At 33.8% G+C, this 21491-nt stretch overlaps 1 protein-coding gene across 2 annotated transcripts in view; it reads left to right on the forward strand.

Annotated features, from left to right (window-relative positions):
* The first annotated feature begins 367 nt into the window (after positions 1–367).
* STXBP5L (syntaxin binding protein 5L) overlaps positions 368–21491 on the forward strand; it is a 303406-nt gene continuing 282282 nt past the window's right edge. For both annotated transcript variants that reach the window (XM_069472686.1, XM_069472687.1), the window contains exon 1: positions 368–556. In XM_069472686.1, the coding sequence (XP_069328787.1) occupies positions 368–556 (189 nt within the window). The remainder of the gene's footprint in view (positions 557–21491) is intronic.

Below are 21491 nucleotides of genomic sequence, written 5' to 3' on the forward strand. Positions count from 1 at the left end.
GATTGTATAATAATGATGATATAATGCTAATGACGATGATGACACTGCCTTTTATTTTTACCCCAGTGCTGATAAAGCGTAGCTACAGCTGGGGCAGCTTGAAAATCTGATGTATGAGGAGGGAATACTGTTGCTTTTGGAGTTGTGTTTTATTTATCTATTTTTTTAAGGATACGCTTTTTAGAATTAAAATTTGATGAAATGAAGCCTGACTCTTTTTTCCAGTCGATTATAGCCAATAATCATAAAATGGGGACTGGCTACTACTGCCTTGATTAATGAAAAGATAAAGGCTTTTGCTCAGGTATAATTCCATGTATTAAGTCACCCCTTTCCCCGTTCTTTGAATTTCTCAACAGTGTTTAAAATGAAGAAGTTTAATTTCCGAAAAGTTTTGGATGGCTTAACTGCCTCCTCCCCTGGCAGTGGTAGCAGCAGTGGCAGCAACAGTGGTGGTGGGGCTGGAAGTGGTTCCGTACATCCAGGAGGGACTGCGGGGGTTCTCAGAGAGGAGATTCAGGAAACCCTGACTTCAGAGTACTTCCAGATTTGCAAGGTAAGTTTTGAATTGGCTTAAGGCCTATTATTTCTTTATTATACGGTTGTGAGGAAACAAAGGGGAAAAACACACTAGGGACTGGAAATTTTGGAGATGCCAGTATCAAAGAGAGTCTGGTGCAGAAAACCCTGTGGATAGATCAGTTTGAATTAATAAAGATATTTCGGGCATCAACTTAAATAGCAATGATAATTTAAGGGGGAAGTAAGCACATATAAAGTAGAATTTTCAGGAGTTCCAACAGTGGACAAAATTTTTAATATATATGTATAAGTAGGAAACTGAAGGAGAAAATAGTCATTTGGTTTCCTGTGTTGTCATTCAGAGAAACTAATTGTGATTTTATTTCACTGTTCAGTATAAAGTAAATAAAGCTATTAACATGTTGCTAGAATTAAGTAGATAATAGATAAATGTCTATTTAAAAGGGCCCAGTGGCATTGCTTTAAAATTCTGAATAAAAACACTTCCCAGATTCTTAAACTCTTCATAAATACATAAACAAACAAATGCACAGGCTTAATCCTTGGAAGAGCTTGTATTTAATAATACTTGTAAGAACTCAGAAATAGCCAGTGTTCTGGTTTAGTGAGAAAACATTTTAGGTAATTATACTTTGATGTTGAACTTCTAATGAATAAGCAAAAGACAGAATTTCTGATGGAAAGAGAAGATGAGAATTTACAAAACAAACATTATGTTAATGCATAGATATTGTTATACTTTCTGAAGTAAAAGTGATTTATAATTTTTATTGTCCTTTTTGGGGGTTGCCTTGGAATGTGCTTTTGACTTACTATATGAAATAAAAAAGCTACTAAGTCGTTGTGGTAGAAATGAATATAGCTTTATAAATGTGTTTCACTAAGAAAAAATAGAAAACTTGTGAAATCACAGAAATTGAGTATCACATTTTTTGACACTTCAAAAAAGTTTTTAAAAAGTTATTAAAATGATTTTTATACTAAGCAAATGATGTATAATAAGTTTCAATCATTGCCTCCGCCTCTCTTTCTAGCAGGGTCATTTAAACCTATAGTTATTTGTTTACATAAAAGCAAGTTTAGGTTTGATAAACAGATTTAATTTTAACCTACCCTGCGAAATTTGTATACAATAGTGATTTTTTCCTCAATATGAAATAATACATATTATGTAAGATTAGGGAAGGGCTTAAAGTGGTCATGAGACGAATATGTAAAAGAGTCCTGGAGGCCAAATTTGAACTGCTATGCATAGGAATTATGCCCTAGTTTTTAAATTTTTGACATATTGTTATTTTCATTCTCAGACTCTGGAAAAAATTTCCAAATTCAGTCCATGGATGTGATAATGATATAGGAGAATTTTAGTAGAGGTAAAATTGGTATCGAAAACAGACTGCTGAAACAGAATGGCATTGGGCTATTGAGATTGTAAAGCTGGGAGAGAAGGTTTTAAATACAAAAATTTAAATTTTCAGGGAAATGGGTAAATGCAAGGGAGAAAAATGGAATATATAGTCATCTTCCTATTTATTCAGACAAGAGATGGCCATAGGATGTGGCAGAAGTTAAATACATACTACTTCAAAAAACATACGGCATGGTAGGAAGAGCATTAGCCTAGGAACCAGATAATTTGTGTTTTATTTAAAGCTCTGCCACTTGGCAGAGATATAATCTTGGGCAAGCCATTTATCTCCCTTGAGCCTTGATTTCTGCATCTGTAGTATAGAAATAAGTATTTCTGCTCTCTGTAACTAAAAAAAGATTGTTGGAAGGATCAGACAAGACAATAAAATGAAGGCAATGTATAAATGGAAAGGGTGATAAATTATATATATTATTGTTAAAGTTTTTTAAATCACCTGTTCATAATAGAATGAATATAACCAGTGGGTTGTAATAATATTAGTTTATAATTTTCAAATAAATTATAGGGACAGATAGCTATGTAAGGTGTGTTCTAATAGTACTGAAGTCTTACTAAATGCAGAAAATAATATGACATCTTTGGATAGGAATATTGTTAATTTTAAAAAGTGGTTATATGACTGTATTATAGGTTACCTGGTCTATGATAAAATATATAAAAATGGATTAAGGAAATTCCAAAATTAGAACTGTTACTGAAATGGGGACTTCATTTAGGCTCACTGATTAAATGTGCAAAGAACATTCTATTCTGAGTACTAAGGAGTTGGCACCTTCTGCGTACTTTTACCTTACCAACATGACCAAAATTAAACTATAAACCTAGACTCTGCCCTTTTGAAAACTATTTTCCTCTTTATCATCTGATTAGTCATCAAATACTATCTATTCTATTTCCTTGCGATTTCTGAAATTTGTGTCCTTTTCTCCATCCCTCCAGTACTTGTTCATTCCATCATATTTTCTTGCTTGGTCTCTTGAACTCACTTCCTAACTAATTTCCTCACTTCTTGTTTTACCTTATTATACTTTATTTTGTTATAATGTTATTTTGGAAATACAATGTTAATTATGTCGTTTCCCTGCTAAAATTTTATGTAGGTTTTTCTAGAGCAGTGATGCTCTTCAAACAAAAATCTTATGTGAAACTCAAGCAAGTAACATTTATTTTTAAAAAAGTGGTACTTTATTGACATACATTTATTTTATAAATTGTAAGTATAAATTATACAGCCAACCAATACAAAATTTTTTATATTCATTTTTTATTGTGCAGTGGCATCCCCAGGTAGGTAGTAGAGGATTTATTATGCACCCTTTGTAATCAATGACATATCTATAAGATGTTCAAAACCACAAAAATGACAAAAGCAGCTTTAGTTCAAAGTCAACAAAAAACAATGCATCAGGTTACTGTAATCTGTTTTAAGTTCAGTACATATGCATTTCAATGCCCATGTTTTTCAGGTATCTGTGAAATACATGAACTGCTTTTCCTGAACTTGAATTCTATGAAACATAATTTGAAACCACTGCTATATACAATAAATTTCAAACTGCTCAACTTGGTTTGTATATAGTTCCCTTTAGAATGAATTCCTGTTTACCCTTCCATTCTCATTTCCTTGATCTGCTAGGCATACTGCATTCCCTGAAAGCACCATATTTTCTCATATCTCAATGCTTTTACTCATTCTGTTGCTTCTGAGTAGAATGTCTTTTCCATCTTTCACATAATTGGAGAACTCCCAGTTACCCTTTACCTCATAGTTCAAACATCCCCTCCATGAGACCAACTCTGACTACTGCCTTCTTATCTATCCACCAGGGTTACTTTTTTTTCCCTCTTCTCTGTTTTCCTATAGCACCAGCATATATATACCTATAGTGTAGACTTAGCACCTTCTTGTGATTAAAAGAATTTTTAAAAAATCTGTCACAGCCATTATATTATGAACTCTTTGAGAAGTAAATTTTTTTTTATTTCATCTTATTATGGGGGATACAGAATTTGAGGTTACATACGTTGCCCATGTACCGCCTGTCTCCCCAAGTCAAAGCTCCAGGCGTGTCCGTTCCCCAGACAGTGCGCGTTGCACCCATCATGTAGGTATATATCCCTCCCCTCCCCACCCCTCCCCTTCCAGAGTCACCACCTTCAAGCGTGACCATTCCCCAAACGGTGCGCAATGCACTCATTATGTGGGCATACACCCATCCCCTCCCCCCACCCCCCACCTCAGTCTGATATCCGATTGGTATCGTTCCCAGATGTGTATTTAGGTGATGATCAGGGAAACCAATTTTCTGGTGAGTACATGTGATGCTTGTTTTTCCATTCTTGGGATACTTCACTTAATATAATGGGCTCCAACTCTCTCCAGGAGAACCATAGAGATGTCGTATCTTCATTATTTCTTATAGCTGAGTAATATTCCATGGTATACATATACCACAGCTTACTAATCCAATCATGATTTGATGGGCATTTGGGTTGTTTCCACATCTTTGCAATTGTGAATTGTGCTGCTATAAACATTTGGGTACAGGTGTCTTTGTCATAGAATGACTTATGTTCTTTTGGGTAGATGCCCAATAATGGGATTGCTGGATCAAATGGTAGGTCTACTTGAATCTGTTTAAGATATCTCCATAATACTTTCCACAGGGGTTGCACTAGTTTGCAGTCCCACCAGCAGTGTGTGAGTGTTCCTGTCTCTCCACATCCACGCCAACATGTGTTGTTTTGGGATTTTTTGATAAAGGCCATTCTCACTGGGGTTAAGTGATATCTCATTGTGGTTTTGATTTGCATTTCCCTGATGATTAAGGATGTTGAGCATTTTTTCATATGTTTGTTAGCCATTCTTACATCTTCTTTTGAGAAATTTCTATTCATGTCATTTGCCCACTTTTTGATAGGGTTGTTTGATTACATACAGATTCAAGAGAAGTAAATTTTTTTTTTGGTGGTGTTGTTTTGTTTTGTTATCATTGTTAGTGTGTCCACTACCTAGCAGGCTAATTGTTCTCAATTCTGGCTAAGAGATTTCCAATACAACCCGTGTCTTAGAGGACCAGAATCTCTAGGGATGGGTCCTAGGTACTTGCGTTTTTTTTAAAAGGCCCCACTGGAGATTCTGATACATAGTCAATGTTCAGAACCATTATAATAGGCACTCAATATACTTTTTGAATGAATGAAGCAGCATTATATATGGTTGGTTGATTAATTGAAAAGAGATTAAAACAGAAAGCTATTAATAGTGATATATGTAAACATTTAAATATACATCAATTTACAAATCACTTGATAAATGGCCAAGATGTTTTTGTTGAGTATTGGGTCTCTGATTGGAGTTCTGTGTGGACTTCACTTCCATAAACCACCCAAATGCATATGTACAGTTTTCAGTTTTAATTTATTTAAAGTAGGGTAAGAACTTACATGCTTTTGAGGCAAACCAAGTGTCAAACCTTCTAGATTATATATATATAGTCCTGTGGCTTAACAACAGTGGTACATTGTAAGAAATGCATTGTTAGGCAATTTTGTCATTGTGTAAACATCATAGAGTGTAGTTACACACAGCTAGATGGTATAGCCTACTATATACCTAGGCTAAATGATATAACCTTTTGCTCCTACACTACAAACCTATACAGCATGTTGTACTGAATACTGTAGATAATTGCAACACAGTAACAAGTATTTGTGTATTTAAATCTATATAAACATAGAGAAGGTACAGTAAAAACACAGTATAAAACTAAAAAGTGGTACACCTGTATAGGGTACTTACCATGAATGGAGCTTACAGGACTGGAAGTTGCTTTGGGTGACTCAGTGAGTGAGTGGTGAGTGAATGTGAAGGCCTAGGGCATCACTGTACACTTCTATACAACTGGCAGTGCAGTAGGTTTGTTTACATCAGCATCACCACAAACATAAGAGTAATGCATTTCACTACATTGCTACAGTGTCACTAGGTGATAGGAAGTTTTCAGGTCCATTATAATCTTATGGCACTATCATCATATATGTAGTCCATCATTGACTGAAATGTCATTATGTGGTACTTGGCTGTATATATATTTATATTTTATATACACACACACACACGCACACATATATTTTCATCCCTGTAGTTAACTGATCCACACCTAATTACGCTGGGAACAGGAGAATGTGGGTATTTTATTTTATTTATTTATTTTTAGTTGTTTTTGGTCTCTGTAAGTACATTCTATGATAAATGTGGGTATTTTAACTAGAGAGTATTTTACTAGTTTTACATGTTCAGTGGACCATTAGTATCCATCTGTACATTTTACAAAGAGAGTGGAGTTTTTGTTAATCTAGGAAGTTCATTAAGTTAAAATTAGTTTAGAGAGCTTCATCTGTGTGATACCCCATTTGATCTTCATAATAGTCATGAAGCAAGGCAAAGAAGTGTTAATGTTTTTATTTTACTGGCAAGACATTTGAGGCCAGAGAATTTTAGTAGTATCCTAGGTCTCCAAGTTGGTAAGAGACATACTTTTAACACTCTGTTCTTTGGTTCTTAAATCTATTACTCTTTTTGTTTCATCATTCTTATTTTTCTAGAAAAAGCAATATGATAAGTTTCTCAAGAAGCATAGAGATTTTGAGAAGGTAAAGACTATTCTATTTACTCTTCCTTCAGACTACACCCCCAAAATGATCACGTCTTTTTACTTCCACCACTGCTACCTTGATCCAAGCCTACAATATGTCTTGCCTGGACTACTACTCTATAGCCTCCTCGGTGATCTCCCTGCTTTCACTCAGTCCTCACTATAGTCTTATCTCATAATAGATAGAAGAATTCTTTTACAATTTAAATAATATGGCATTCCTGCTCAAAACTCTTCAATGGCTTTCCATTTATCTTAAAAATAAAATCATAAGTCCTAGTACATCTTAAAAAGCCCTAAGTGGTCTGGCTCTTCACAAAACTTTATTTTCAACTGTTCTTTCTATTAGTCTCCACAAGCTACATTGGCCTTCTTGCTGTTTGAGAACCATGATTCCTGCCTCAAGGCTTTTGCATTTGTTATTCCTTTACCTGAAATACTCTACTCACCACCTTCCCAAATAGTTACTTACTCTCTTCACCTTACTTGCCTTCTTCACATTTTTCAGTTCTTAGTTCAATTGTTACCTTCTCAAGAGAGGTCTTCATTGACCACTGCTCACCTCCTTTACTCTCAACCCTTATCCTGATTACATTTTCTTGGTAGCACTTAAAACTATCTGTTATTAAATTATGTATTTACGTTTTGTATGTTTCTTCCATTAGAATATAAACTCCATGAAGGCAAGGCTTTATTTTGTTCTCGTCTGTTTCATCGATTGTATAGAACAGTGCCTGCCACAAAGAAGGCAGTCAAACATTTGTTGAATAAATGAATGAATAAATAACAGCAAGGAAGCTAATAGTGGTATGTTAAGAGCAAACTAGATGTTATTTTGAACAGCTTCTTGTAGATACTTGTATGAAATAAATTTTATATCAGATAAAGAGAAGGAAGTCATCCAGTGAAAGAGTGATGCCATTTTAGGAACGTGGCATTTAATTTTCAAAAATATGTGGAAAGGAAGATTGTAGAAAGATTCGATTAAATTTATTTCAGTTTTTATTGAGGAAGATATTAGGAACATTCTTGTTTCCAAATGATCTTTTTGGGGGAATAGTTCAGAAATATTAGATTGACAGTGATGAACACATGAGATGTTCTGGACTTAATTAACAAAATAGACAAAAATAAATATATAATCAGAACCAAATGACAGAATCCCTAAAGTTCTGAATAAATTCAAATTAGACAACTCACTATTCATAAACGTTTATAAGATGTTTTTATAAATGGTCATGATGTCAGAGACAACAGGTAGATAAGCAGTATAATTTATGCTGGGAAGTGGATTTATAATCATTACCTTTATACCAGACATAATATCAGATCTTCCCAAGTAAATACATACAAAATTAGAAACATAAGCATGTACTGTAGAGAGTTGGGCTTTCCAGGAGACTGGAAGCTGAAAGGAGATTAAGTGCCCAAATATCCCTGAATACTATTTCTTCCTCAAGATTTCCATTGTCTCCACAATCCCCTGATTTTACATCATTTTAGTTGAGCAGTTTTGTAGCTGAGATTAGTACAAGCCCATTATCACAGTTCTACATTTCTAGTTTTGATCCATAAAAAGAATGATAGAAGATTCCCTGAGACGTGTAGACTTGTCTCATTTCTATCGTTATAAACTGGTAGAATAAAAGGTAGCATGGTTGACACTGTAGGCTAACTAATTATGGATATTGCATCTGACAATGACTTTATGATCTTGTCACCAAAAAGGACAGTAGAGGATGGGCATTTTAAAAAGTGGTAATAGAAGCAAACCAGGAAGAATTAAGTTACCTTTGTTAAGATTGGTATGTTACAAGCTTAAGAATCAAATTGAGTTAAAACTAAAAAAAAATTTTAAGAACCAGAAACCAAAGCCAGATTAGTCAGTACTCCAGGTTCTCTGCTCTGCTTATCACGAGAGCATAAAGGTGTAGGGGCAGACTCAAGTAAGGGATTATAGACATGTACAAAGTATGTTTATAGATTTTTAAAGTTACCATAGAGAACAATCATGTTTTCTCACAAAAGCTCCTTTGGTGCTAGTTTTTGTCAGCAAATTGGGTTGTTGGTCTCATTTAGTATGTCTCAATATGGAACTAAATTAAAATCTTACATAATTTCCAAGTATATTTATCTATAGGATTATTACTAGTGGTTAAACAAAATTCCTATTTCTTATGGTTTTGGTGCATTTCTGTAGACATCCTTCTGTTTTCACTTAAAGATGTGCCTGTGAAAAATCATAGGATTAAGTTTCATAGTTTATTTTAATAATTGAGTGATTATATTGATTTGCTACATTATAGTTCTATAAAACCACTTACATATTAGTTTAACAGCAATAACTTTGACTATATCCTTAAAGGTCTCAAGGAGAAGCCCTGCTTTAAACTGCTACATTGAGTTTTATTTCCCATAAGAAAAGCCTTAAGCTTTTTATTCCTACTTAAGTGTCAAAATAGTGATCATTATAAAAGCTTTTGTTTGTAGTGAGTTATTTTCTTTTTTAATTTAATTTCTTAATTCTTTTTAAAATTTGAAAGGCTAATCTTTTAATGTGTATAGTACTCTAGTGTTTTTATTTAAAAATATAAAGTATACTGAGTAATCATTCCTAATTTATTAAGTAATAATAAAATTTATTTATAAGGACTAGTAGAAAATCAGTGATTAAGTTTCAGAAAGCCAAAAATAGAAATCATATTTAAAGGATTTAGAGAAGGTAGTTGTAAAGAATAGAATATAAGACCTCCAAAAAGTACATAATAGGCCAACTGTGATACCTGGGGAGGGGTTTGGTTAAATGAAGTGTCATAGTCGCTGAAGGAATACAGCAAGAAGGTATTTAGACATGTTTATTGTTCAAAAGATATTTTATTTGTTATACAACTTTAAAAATAACTAGGACATGAACCATTCTCAGCCAACTAACTACAATAAGAGTGAAATAATATTTTTAGGGGTTGATTTATCAGCAAAATCACCTATGATATTTTCTGGACTTATGTAAGATATTAAAAAGAAAAGTATGATTTTAGTTCTTTTGGAGGCCCCAAATTACCAGTTGATATTGATGGTATACAGAGTTATTTTGAACATAATGTTATATAATGATAGGATATGATATATAATCTATATGATGAATTTGAAATTGAAAATATAGTATTTAATGTTTTAGTTTCAGTTAAGTGTTTTGTAATTAGATTATATGTATCCAACAAATATTTCTTGAATTGACAATAGCAAAAATTAATATCTTATTAGGATAGGTACATTTTATTGTAAATAAAACTGATCTTCCCTGGGCCCTACTAGTAAAAAAACAAAAAAACAAACAAACTGATCATTTTGTAATAGTGGTTTTAGATGCAAATTTAAGACCTGGATTTAGAAAGTAAAGATTAGTAGCTAGAGAAAATTGTTATATTTCTGTTTTCTGTGCTGTTATAAATTTCAATGACATTAGAAATCTTATATTTTACCAAAATGAACACAATAAAATCAATTACATGGCCAAAAAAAAAAATTGATTGGGTTGGTTGATGTTCAGTCTAATTTGCTCATTATAAGTTGACTAAAAACCAGTATATAAATCTACATACCAAAAAAGTTTGAAAATCAGTAGTAGTACAGTAAACTGCTAAGTTAGATTGAATCTTGGGGAAAATGCTTACAGTTGATAAACATCAAAATAGATGGAAAATGTAAAGCTGGAAAAGGACACACAGGAGAACTGAGCAGACTATGAGGAAAACTCAAGGGTAGAGGCAGATAATCTGAAGCTTTCTTTAGGAACTATTAAGGAAGAGAGAAATTCAGGCATGTGTCAGCACTGTAGGGAGTTCAAGGATGGTAAAAACAAAAATCATTTGAAAACAACAAGCAAAAAACACAGAACTGTCAGACTGAAGTAGAGTAAGAGGAAGTTGATTAGAGTAAAAATGTTTTCAGTAAGTTGATACAATTAAGTTCACACTGCAAAAGAGAATAGAATTGGTAGAATCAGTACTGAGAGCAGATTTAGAGTAGATGTGTAAGGAGTTGATTTTATATAAGAGAAAAGTGGTGAGAAAGTAGCAGATATGGTAGATTCTGATGTCATTTTGGTACATTGTAGGGGTGGTAATGCAATGAAGCCACAGAAAAGCAACTGAGGCTACCAGAAAGGGAAAGGTAGGATGGAGAATAGAGGTAAAATTTGCTTTTTAAAATAGTAAGGAGTGGGCACAGTGGCACATGTCTGTAGTCCCAGCTGCTGGGGAGGCTGAGGCAGGAGGATCCCTTGAGGCCAGGAGTTCAAGGCTGTAGAGTGCTATGATGGTAAGTAGCCACTGCACTCTAGCTTGGACAACATTGCGAGACCCCATCTCTAAAAATATTAATAAATGAAATAAAATAGTAAGGGTACTAATTTTGAAAATTTTTTTCTTTACTGGATGAGAATACATATTTCATCTGAATTTTCAGTAAAATTTGTGCTTTCTCTCCTTTCAGGTAAATAAAAATAGGTGATTCTGCCAGAAGATTATATTTGTTTCCTATTGCTGCCTTAACAACTACCAAAAACTTATTGGCTTAAAGCAACACAAAGTTATTATCTTTTTGTTTTGGAGGTCAGAAGTATGAAATAGGTGCCACTAGACTAAAATCGATGTGTTAGCAGGGACGCATTCCTTTCTGGAGGCTCTAGGGGAGATTTTGTTTTCTTGATTTTTCCAACTCTTAGAAGGTGCTCACAATTCCTTGGCTGGTGGCTCCCTTCCATCTTCAAAGCCAGCCATGAACAGTTGATCTTTTCCACGTGTCACCACTCTGACATTGACTTTCCTGCCTCCCTCTTCCCCATTTAAGGATGTTTATGATTACATTGGGCCCACCAGGATAATCCAGGTTAAACTCGTCATCTCAGGGTCAGTTGATTGGTAATCTTCATTCCATCTGCAGCCTTAATTCCCGTTTTTCATATAACCTAACATATTCACAGGTTCTTGGGGGGTTGTTATTCTGTCTACCACAAAGATGTTCACCCTCACCTGTTTTTGTTTTTCTAGTTATTTTATGGAAAATTTTAAACATGCAGGAATGGAAAGATAGCATAATGAACCCCCAGTTTCAACGATGATCAACTTTGGCAAATCTTGCTCATTGGTATTCTCTTATTACTACTCTCCTATTTCATTATTTTAATGCAAATCTCACACACTGTACCCTTTCATCTGTAAAACCTTTAGAGAGCGGATGAGAACTTTTTTCCCCTTCTTGCTTTTCATAATGTAACCCCCAAATGTCATTATCACATCAAACAAAATTAATAAAATTTCTTTATATAATATAATATGTAGTTAAGGTTAAATTTACTATTATTCTGTCTGTCCTTTGCTTAACATTAATTTTAATTTATATCCTCTTGGCTAAAATACTCTTTATTCTAAAACAAAAGAACTTGGAAAATGTCTAAAACATATTTCTTTTGCCACAATTTCATTCCCCTAACAAGTTTAATACTCTTATGGAGACTATTAACTTACCAAAACAACTCTTAAGTCACAGGTACTCTTTTATTCACCAAATTTTTTTTCAAAGGATTGAAAAGTGTTTAATCTTGGTCTGCTCCATATAGTTATCAAAGAATTATCTTCAAATCATTCTTCTTTGTTCTCTGATAAGTAACACTCTCTAATTCTCTTTTTTCTTTTCTTTTTTTTTTTTTTGAGACAGAGTCTCACTCTGTTGCCCAGGCTAGAGTGAGTGCCGTGGCGTCAGCCTAGCTCACAGCAACCTCAAACTCCTGAGCTCAAGCGATCCTCCTGTCTCAGCCTCCCGAGTAGCTGGGATTACAGGCATGCGCCACCATGCCCGGCTAATTTTTTCTATATATTTTTAGCTGTCCATATAATTTTCTTCTATTTTTAGTAGAGGTGGGGTCTCGCTCTTGCTCAGGCTGGTCTCGAACTCCTGAGCTCAAACGATCCGCCCACCTCGGCCTCCCAGAGTGCTAGGATTACAGGCGTGAGCCACCGCGCCCGGCCTCTAATTCTCTTTTTAAAAAACTTTTGGATACAATGATACGTGGTACTTTTTTGGCTTTCTTAAAATTTAATATTTTTATTGATATATAATGTATATACTTTTAGGGCATATGTGATAATTTAATACACTCATATAATTTGCAGTAATCCAACTAGCATAATTGTGATATCCATCACCTTAAATATTTATCTTTTCTTTATGCTAGAAACATTCAAATTATTCTAGTTATTTTGAAATGTATAATAGATTATTGTAAGCTATAGTCACCCTACTGATCTATTTAACACTAGGTCTTATTTATTCTATCAAATTGTGTATTTGAACCCATTCATCAACCTCTCTTCAAGTCTCCTCCTGCCTCTGATAACCACCAATCTACTCTATCTTCATGAGATCCACTTTTTTAGCTCTCACAAATGAGTGAGAACTTGCAAAATTTCTCTCTCTGTGCTTGGCTTATTTCACTTAATAACTTCCATTTTCATCCATATTGCTGCAAATGACAGGATTTCATTCTTTTTTGTGGCTGAATAATATTCCATTGTATATACATACCACATTTTCTTTATTTATGCATAGATGGACACTTAGGTTGATTCCATATTTTGGCTATTGTTAGTATTGCTGTAACCAACATAGGAATGCTTGTTTCAAATCCATTTTCATTTGACATTAGTATATGGTGAGAGAGATAGGGGTCTAGTTTCATTCTTGTGCATATGGCTATCCAGTTTTCCCAGCACCATTTGTAGAAGAGACTTTGCCTTCCTGATTGTATATTATTGGTGCCTTTGTCAAAAATGAGTTGGCTATAAATACGCGGATCTATTCTTGGTTGTTTAACCTGTTCCATTATTCTATGTGGCTGTTTTTATGCCAGTCCCATACTGATTTGGTTACTATAGCGTTGTAGTATAATTTGAAGTCAGGTAATATGATTCTTCTAGCTTTATTCTTTTTGCTCAGTATGGCTTTGACTCTTCTGGGTCTTTTGTGGTTCCATATACATTTTAGTATTGTTTTTTCTATTTCTACGAAGGATGTCATAGGTATTTTGATAGAGATTGCATTGAATCTGTAAAATGCTTGGGTTAGAATTGTCATTTTAACAATGTTAATTCTTCCAATCTGCAAACATGGAATATCTTTCCATTTTTTTGGTGCCCTCTTCAATTTCTTTCATCAGTGTTATGTAGTTTTTCTTCTATGGAGCTTTCACTTGTTTGGTTGGATTGGTTCCTAGGTATCTGATCTTTTTTTGTAGCTATTATAAATGGGATTTCTTCACTGTTTACTATTGGTTTATATAGATACTACTAATTTTTGTATGTTGATTTTTATATCCTAAAACTTTACTGAATTTGTTTATCAATTCTAGTAGTTTTTTGGTAGAGTCTTTAGGTTTTTCCAGGTATAAAATCATGTCTATGAATAAGGCTAATTTGATTCCTTCCTTTCCAATTTGTATGCCCTTTATTTCTTTCTCTTATCTAATTTTTATGGCCAGGAGTTACAGTATTATATTGAATAGAAGTAGTAAAAGTGGACATCTTTGTCTTTTTCCAGATATTAGTGGAAAGTCCTTTGATTTTTCTCCCTTTAGTATGTGTTTGCCAGGGTTTGTCGTATATGGCCTTTATTATTTTGAGGCCTGTTCCTTCTTTACCTATTTTGATGAGAATTTTTATCATAAAGGGATATTGAATTTTATAAAATGCTTTTTTGGCATATATTGAAATAAGCATGTGGTTTTTGTTCTTGATTCTGTTAATATGGTGTATCATGTTTATGGGTTTGCATATGTTGAGACATTCTTGCATCCCTGGGACAAATACTGCTTGATTATGGTTAGTGATCTTTTTAATATGTTGTTGCATTCAATTTGTTAATATTTTGTTGAGGAGTTTTGCATCTATGTTCATTGGTGATATTGGCCTGTAGTTTTGTTGTTGTTGTTATTGTGTCCTTGTCTGGTTTTGGTATCAGGATAATGCTGACACCAAACTTTTAGAATGAGTTGGAGGTATTCCATCCTCTTCAAAATTTTTGGAAGAGTTTGAATAGAATTTGTATTAGTTCTTCTTTAAGTATTTGGTAGAATTCAGCAGTGAAGCCATCAGATCCTGGGCTTTTCCTTGATGGGAGACTTTTTATTACTGCTTTGATCTCATTATTCATTATTGGTTTATTTAGATTTTCTATTTCTTCATGTTTCAATCTTGGTAGGTTGTATTTGCCTAGGAATTTATCTATTTCCTCTGGGTTTTACAATTTATTGTGCATAGTTTATAATAGTCTGTAATGATTCTTTGTATTTCTGAGCTCTCAGTTATGTCTCCTTTTTCATTTCTGATTTTATTTATTTGGGCTTTCTCTCTTTTTCAAAAAAACAACTTTTTGTTGATTTTCTGTATGTTTTTGGTCTCTATTTCATTTATTCCTTCTCTAATATTTATTGTTTCTTTCCTCTACTAATTTTGAGTTTGGTTTGTTCTTCTTTTACTAATTCCTTGAGGTGTATCATTAGGTTTTTAATTTGAAGTCTTTCTACTTTTTTAATATATGTGTTTATGGTTACAAACTTCGCCTTTAATATTGCTTTCACTGTATACCATAGATTTGGGTATGTTGTATTTCCATTTTCATTTGTTTCAAGAAATTTCTTAATTTCCTTCTTACTTTCTTCATTGACCCATTGGTCATTTTGGAGCATGTTGTTTAATATCCACGTGCTTGTATATTTTCCAAGGTTTCTCTAGTTATTGATTTCTAATTTCATTCCATTGTAGTTGCAGAAGACACTTGATGTTATTTGTATATTTTTGAATCTGTACAGATTTGTTTTGTGGCCTACAATATGGTCTACTCTGGAAAATGTTCCATGGGCTGATGAAAATAATGTGTATTTGGGTGAAATGTTCTGTAAATGTCAGCTGGGCTTATTATATCTAGTGTATAGTTTAACTCTGCTGTTACTTTCTTGATTTTCTGTCTGTATTATTTGTCCATTACTGAGAGTGGGGTGATGAAGTCCCCTACTCTTACTGTATTGCAGTCTGTCTCTCTCTTTAGGACTATTAATGTTTGCTTTATATTATATATTTGTCAGCTCTGGTGTTGGGTGCATAGATATTTATAATTGGACCCCCTTTATCATTATATAGTGACCTTTTTGTCTTTTTTTACAGTCTTTGATTTGTGGTCTATTTTAACTTTCATAATGAATTAGCAACTGATCAGTACTTTGCAAACAAGTTGGTTTTTATATTTAGAATTGGCTCTGAAAGGAAAATAAGATAGTTTTCTTTTCTTAGTGTTTTTAATAAAAGAAATAAAAAGGTTTCAGGACTTAGGAATTTAGGTTCTGTATTTGGTAAATGAGCTCCAAGGCTTGTTTTTGACCTAGAAAAGGTAAGAGCACTTTATAGGGAAACCCAGTCAGATCTATAAGGGGTTTGGGTGAGGGACTGGGAAACTTAAAGTTTCATTTTGAGGAAATGTGGATGTTTTTGAACCCTCCTTGTAAATTTCACTTTTTATTTTCTTATAATGGTTCCTCATTGTCTCTGGACACAGAAATAAAGAGGGTGCTCAAGAAGAGATAAGGGAATATGAGAAAGTCTCTATTTTAGAGGGAGGGGCTCTTGGTTACTACATAAAGTACTGTATGACATTAAGAAACACTATGGGTACATAATATGGCCATTTACAAAGTAATTTGGGTGAGTTTTGGCTGTTTATTTTCTTGCTAAACCTACAATTGCTAACCTAAGCTGACGAGTGTCACCTGTTTTTAGCTTCTGTCATCGAGTCAGAACAATTTCTAAAAGCAAATTACCCTATATTAAACCCCAATATTAGTAATATAGCATTATGAAAATCTTTGTCCATTCTTTCCTATCCTATCTCATGTAGCTTTCAAGTGGATGTTAGGGAAAAACATCCCTGTTAGGGGAACACTCCTTGTACAATAACCTTATCTCTACGTATTTGGAAATATGCACAGTTGATGTTTTCCTTATGAAAATCAATACTGATAAGAATCATAGAGTGAATGTCTTCTACATAGTATAGCATTGGACAATTATTTTTAGTGAGGTTTTTGAAGTTTCTTTGAAATTTCAACTAAAAGATATTATTGAAATGTTAAAAGGTGTTTTGATTTTATTTCTGACTCTCCTAAAGGACAGTACTAATCTGGTAGAATATTTCATATTCCAGAGGGACTCACCCATTTGGCAAATTGAGCATTAAAAAAAATTACTTGGAAGATTTTAAACATACAAAGAAGTAGAGAGAATAGTTAAAAAAAAATCACAGGGTAGCTGGGCGTGGTGGTACATGCCTATAGTCAGCTACTCAGGAGGCTGAGGCAGGAGGATCCCTTGAGCCCAGGAGTCTGAAGTTGCAGTGACCTATGATGACACCACTGCACTCTAGCCAGGGTGACAGAGTGAGACTTTGTCTCAAAAAAAAAATCAAAAACAAAAAAGCCCCCGCAAAACAAATAACCCCTCTGCCAGGGATCTATCACCCAGTTTCAATAATTACCACATTTTGCTATTTTTCTTTCATCTATTGCTTCCGTATTTTCTCAGACACATAACTTTTTTGGGGCAGTATTTTATTTTATTAACTTTCATTTTAAAATAATTTCAGACTTGGAATGGTTGTAAAAATAGTACAAAGAATTCCATATACCTTTCATCCAGAGTCTACAAATACAGACATTTTACCACATTTATTTTCTCATTTTCTGAGCTGTTTGAAATGATTCCCTTTTCCCCTAGATATATTAGTTTTATTTCCTTGAAGTAAGGGCTTTTAAAAAAAAGTACAAAGCCACAATACAATGATCAAAATCAAGAAATTTACATTTAGCAAATTTAGTCTTTTAAATATTATTCTGTTCTCTATCTAACACAAATGTGGCCTGCTCTATCTCTGGTCCTAAAGTTGTTTCAACAAAAGTGAAGGATTACTTTTCGTTAGCTTTTTCCACTCCTAAGAATAATTTATTTTGAAGCAGGGGCCTAATTCTTGTTGACTTATCTGCGTTAATCTTGCCTAGGGAAAGACAACCAAATAAAGTAGAAAATAAACTATTCTTGTCAGTAATGACTAATTGACCAATTGAAGCTGATGCCTTTCTGCCATTCACATAGAACTTAGCCAGCTTGACATTCATATTTTTTTTATCTCTCATGGTAAGATTATTACAAACAGAACTTTATAAGAAATTTTCTATAAAACCCATTTGACCATTTTAATGGAATTATATATGATTTTACTAAAAAATCTGTTAATTATTTTACCTGTTTATTGCGATGAATGATCAAAACAGTTGTGGTTATGTGTATGTGCATGCCACACACCATGCACGTACACACAAACATAAATATACACACAAGCCCCACTAACTAGACTAGATCATCAGCTTAGCAGGAGAAAATAATGACAAATTGACAGATGCCAAACATAGAGTGATTAGATTTTAGGGACCAGATGAAGTCAAGGATAGTCAAAATGAATGCCTAATATTGTTATTGATAATATGTTTAAATAATAAAGAAGGCAATGATAATAATAGTTAACATTTATTCAGTACTTACTTCTGGTCATGCATTGTGCTAAGCACTTTAGAAGAATTACCCCTTTAGATTGTTATTACTATAACAACTGTATGAAGTAAGAATTACTTTGATTGTCATGAGTCAGATAAGGAAATTGAGGCTGAGAGAGGTTATAAATTTGCCTAAAGTCAAAAAACTCTTAAGTATACAGCTGTGATGTCTAGTTAAGTCTGTTTAACTTGAGAGTTTAAGCTCTAAACTAGGTCAAATTTTCCAGTAGATTCTTTTCCCCAATGTATACTTTTGTCTGCTTTGTTGAAGATTAGATGGGGGGGGTTGGGGGGCAAACCCACAGCTAATGGAAGCAGAGCACACTGTATGAGGGAAGGACAAGCTTGTGGTCCTGGCTTGGGTGAGGCAAATGGATTACATGTAACCTAAATGTTTGTACCCCTATAACATCCTGAATTTTAAAAAATAAATAATTAAAAAAAAATTTGCCAGTAGTATGACTTGTTTCACTAGTGCAAAGTCATTTATTTCTAGTAGTTCTGAGACTTAATTTCTGCTCATTTATCTGAAAATATCCCTTTAACCACTTAAATACTTGATTCTTTTAGATTATCTTGGGCCTTTTCAGACAGACCTGCCTAGTAGCAAAGGTAGGCCTGTCTGTAAAATATGTAGGACTGTTTATAAAATTCTGTTACTGCCAAACCAAAGGCTTTCTTGGGGTTTCTTTTCCTACAGCTTTCTGCTGTTACTACACAAGGGATTAGGGACTATAAATCTTTAAAGATTTCCTTTGGAATTAGTATTCTCCAACATGAAAGATACCTCCACTTATAGCTTCTATTTCTGTAGATGAGGTTGGTCTTCAGTGTCCTGTCTTCTTTTTCTTAACCTTTTTTCGTGCTATTTATTGACTTCCCCACTTCCTCCTTTAGGAGTAAAAGCACTGCTACTCATTAAAGTGGTCCCATAGTGACAAGAAATTTAGTCAACATATTATTCTTTAAAATGTCTGTCCCAAGTGTTGTTTTTCCCAAGTATTTTTTTTTCAATTTCTGTCATTGTGGTATAAAAAATATTTTTGTCCTTCTGAGAATTGAATTTTGGGCAATAGACTAAAATAAGATATATGGGGTCAAAAGATATTTATGTTTCTCCTGAAATTCTGCTTTTTCATGTCCTTCACATTGGAGAGTAGAACTCTTATAGTGAGAAGAAATAGCTCACATTTCACCCTCCCTAAAATATCTACCTACTTCACAATTGTTACCCTATGGACTGTGCTGGGTACAGCTGATAGTGGCCTATTGCCAACAGCATCTTAAGGTGGGAGTGACCCTAATAGAGCTCAGGGTCACTAGTCTATAATTTTTTCCCTTTAGTAAGTTTTACTGGCCTTCTCCCTTTTCCTCTGAGTATCGACCTTGTTCTCTTATTCTTAACTATAAGTTTCTGAGATCTTGTGTCCATTTTTATGTACCCTGGACCAGCCATACTTTTATTATCACCCCTGCTCTTGGTTTTTCCTACCCTATGTTTGCAAAATGAACTGTCTTTACACATTCCAGGAAAATAAATAAACTAACACTTCAGATTTTACAAGCACCTTGAGTTAGAAAGCCATGAGAACTGTGAAGGGTTGTGTGGATCAAAGTTTCTTCCTACTCTCACGTGGTTGAGCTTATTCTAGAATGACTCTGGGAAGTAGTAGGTAAAAAAGCATTTTGCTGGTCTGTAATACCCTTCTTTCTATACCCTATCCCTCAAAGATCAGGAATAACCACTGCTCCTCCATTTTTGATACAGTCTTATTATTTTCTTGATAGGTGCATTAGGCACAGGGATCACTTTATCTTATTTATACCCATTAGTAAAGTTAGGCAGAGAAATGTTTGGTTATTATCCCATGGTTGCTTTTAACTCAATGGTTGATCTTGACTCTACCCGAAGTTGAAGCTTTGATATTATAATTCCTTTGAAAACCATTTCTGTCTCTGATCTTAAGTCCATATTAGGTAAATCAGGAAGGTCTTTCATCATCAGAATTTAGAGTACTGAAAGGTTACATAGCTCTTATTCTAAGGGTATCAATCAATCTGTGTACGTATTCACTAGCTTAGTGGCCTTGGACAAGTTAATTAGACTTTCTGAGCCTCAATTTCTTCATTTGTGAGGAAACCACCTATCTCATGGGGCTATAGAAATAAATGAAAATTAAGTGAGACAACCCATGTAAAGTGTTTTCGTTGTGTCTGGTACATAGTAAACAAATGGTGGTGACATCAGTCTTGGGGGCAGTGATTGTGTGCATATAGTCATAGCAAGAGGAAAGCTGTCATTTTCAAGTTCTTTGCAACTGGCAATAAATAGGATAAGAAAGAAAGACATGGACTCTGCATTACTTGTTTGGAAGAGGGCAAAAATGCTATTTTTGTAAATTGTGAATTTAGACCTTATTTTACTTGTAATGGAGCCTCAAAATGTCTCCCCTCCCCTATCAACTCTTGGGGATTTAACAAGGTGCCAACTGCGGAAGAAAGGTGGCCCTCAAATACTTGAAGTCTATTTATACTTACAATAATAGTAGCAGATACCTCAGTGGACTGTTTAAAATGCAAGTGTGTAGCTCATGTGGGAATCAGACTAAATCAACAGCAAATCATCTTTAATAGTCTAGCACTATAACTAGCTAGATAATTAGTCCTTTTGAATCATCAAACATAATGTTAAATATAAGCCCATTGCTGTTTCTTTTAAGGGATACACTATTAGTGAGAAATACAGAAATACCTGTCTATCACATGTCTCTTAAGTCTACTGTGGTTTCTAGCACAAGTATTTGTATTAGAAGTATAAATGGAATTGGAAGGGACCTTAAAATGATTTAGTGGACTTTTTTTTAATAGGTGATGAAACTGAGAGGTTAAGTAGTATGTCCAGGTTAGACAGTGACAGAGCTGAGACCTGAACCCAGGTTTCCTGATTCCTAGCACAATATTCTTCCTTGTCATTCTGTCTCTATAATTTTGCTTCACAAGATTTTCAGTTTCTTTTACAAGTGGTTTTTATTTTACCTGAGAGCCAAATTATTTTTCTATGACTACTAATTTTCATTTTTATTATATATCAATGAAAAAGATCATTAAGTACACAGAAATTTGTTTGATAGCTGTACAAACACATAAAGTAGATTCAATAAAAGAAGTATTTTTTTTCAAACATGATACAGAATTAAGTTGCAAT

The sequence above is a fragment of the Eulemur rufifrons genome, chromosome 7, assembly GCF_041146395.1.
Source record: "Eulemur rufifrons isolate Redbay chromosome 7, OSU_ERuf_1, whole genome shotgun sequence".
Lineage (NCBI taxonomy): Eukaryota > Metazoa > Chordata > Mammalia > Primates > Lemuridae > Eulemur > Eulemur rufifrons.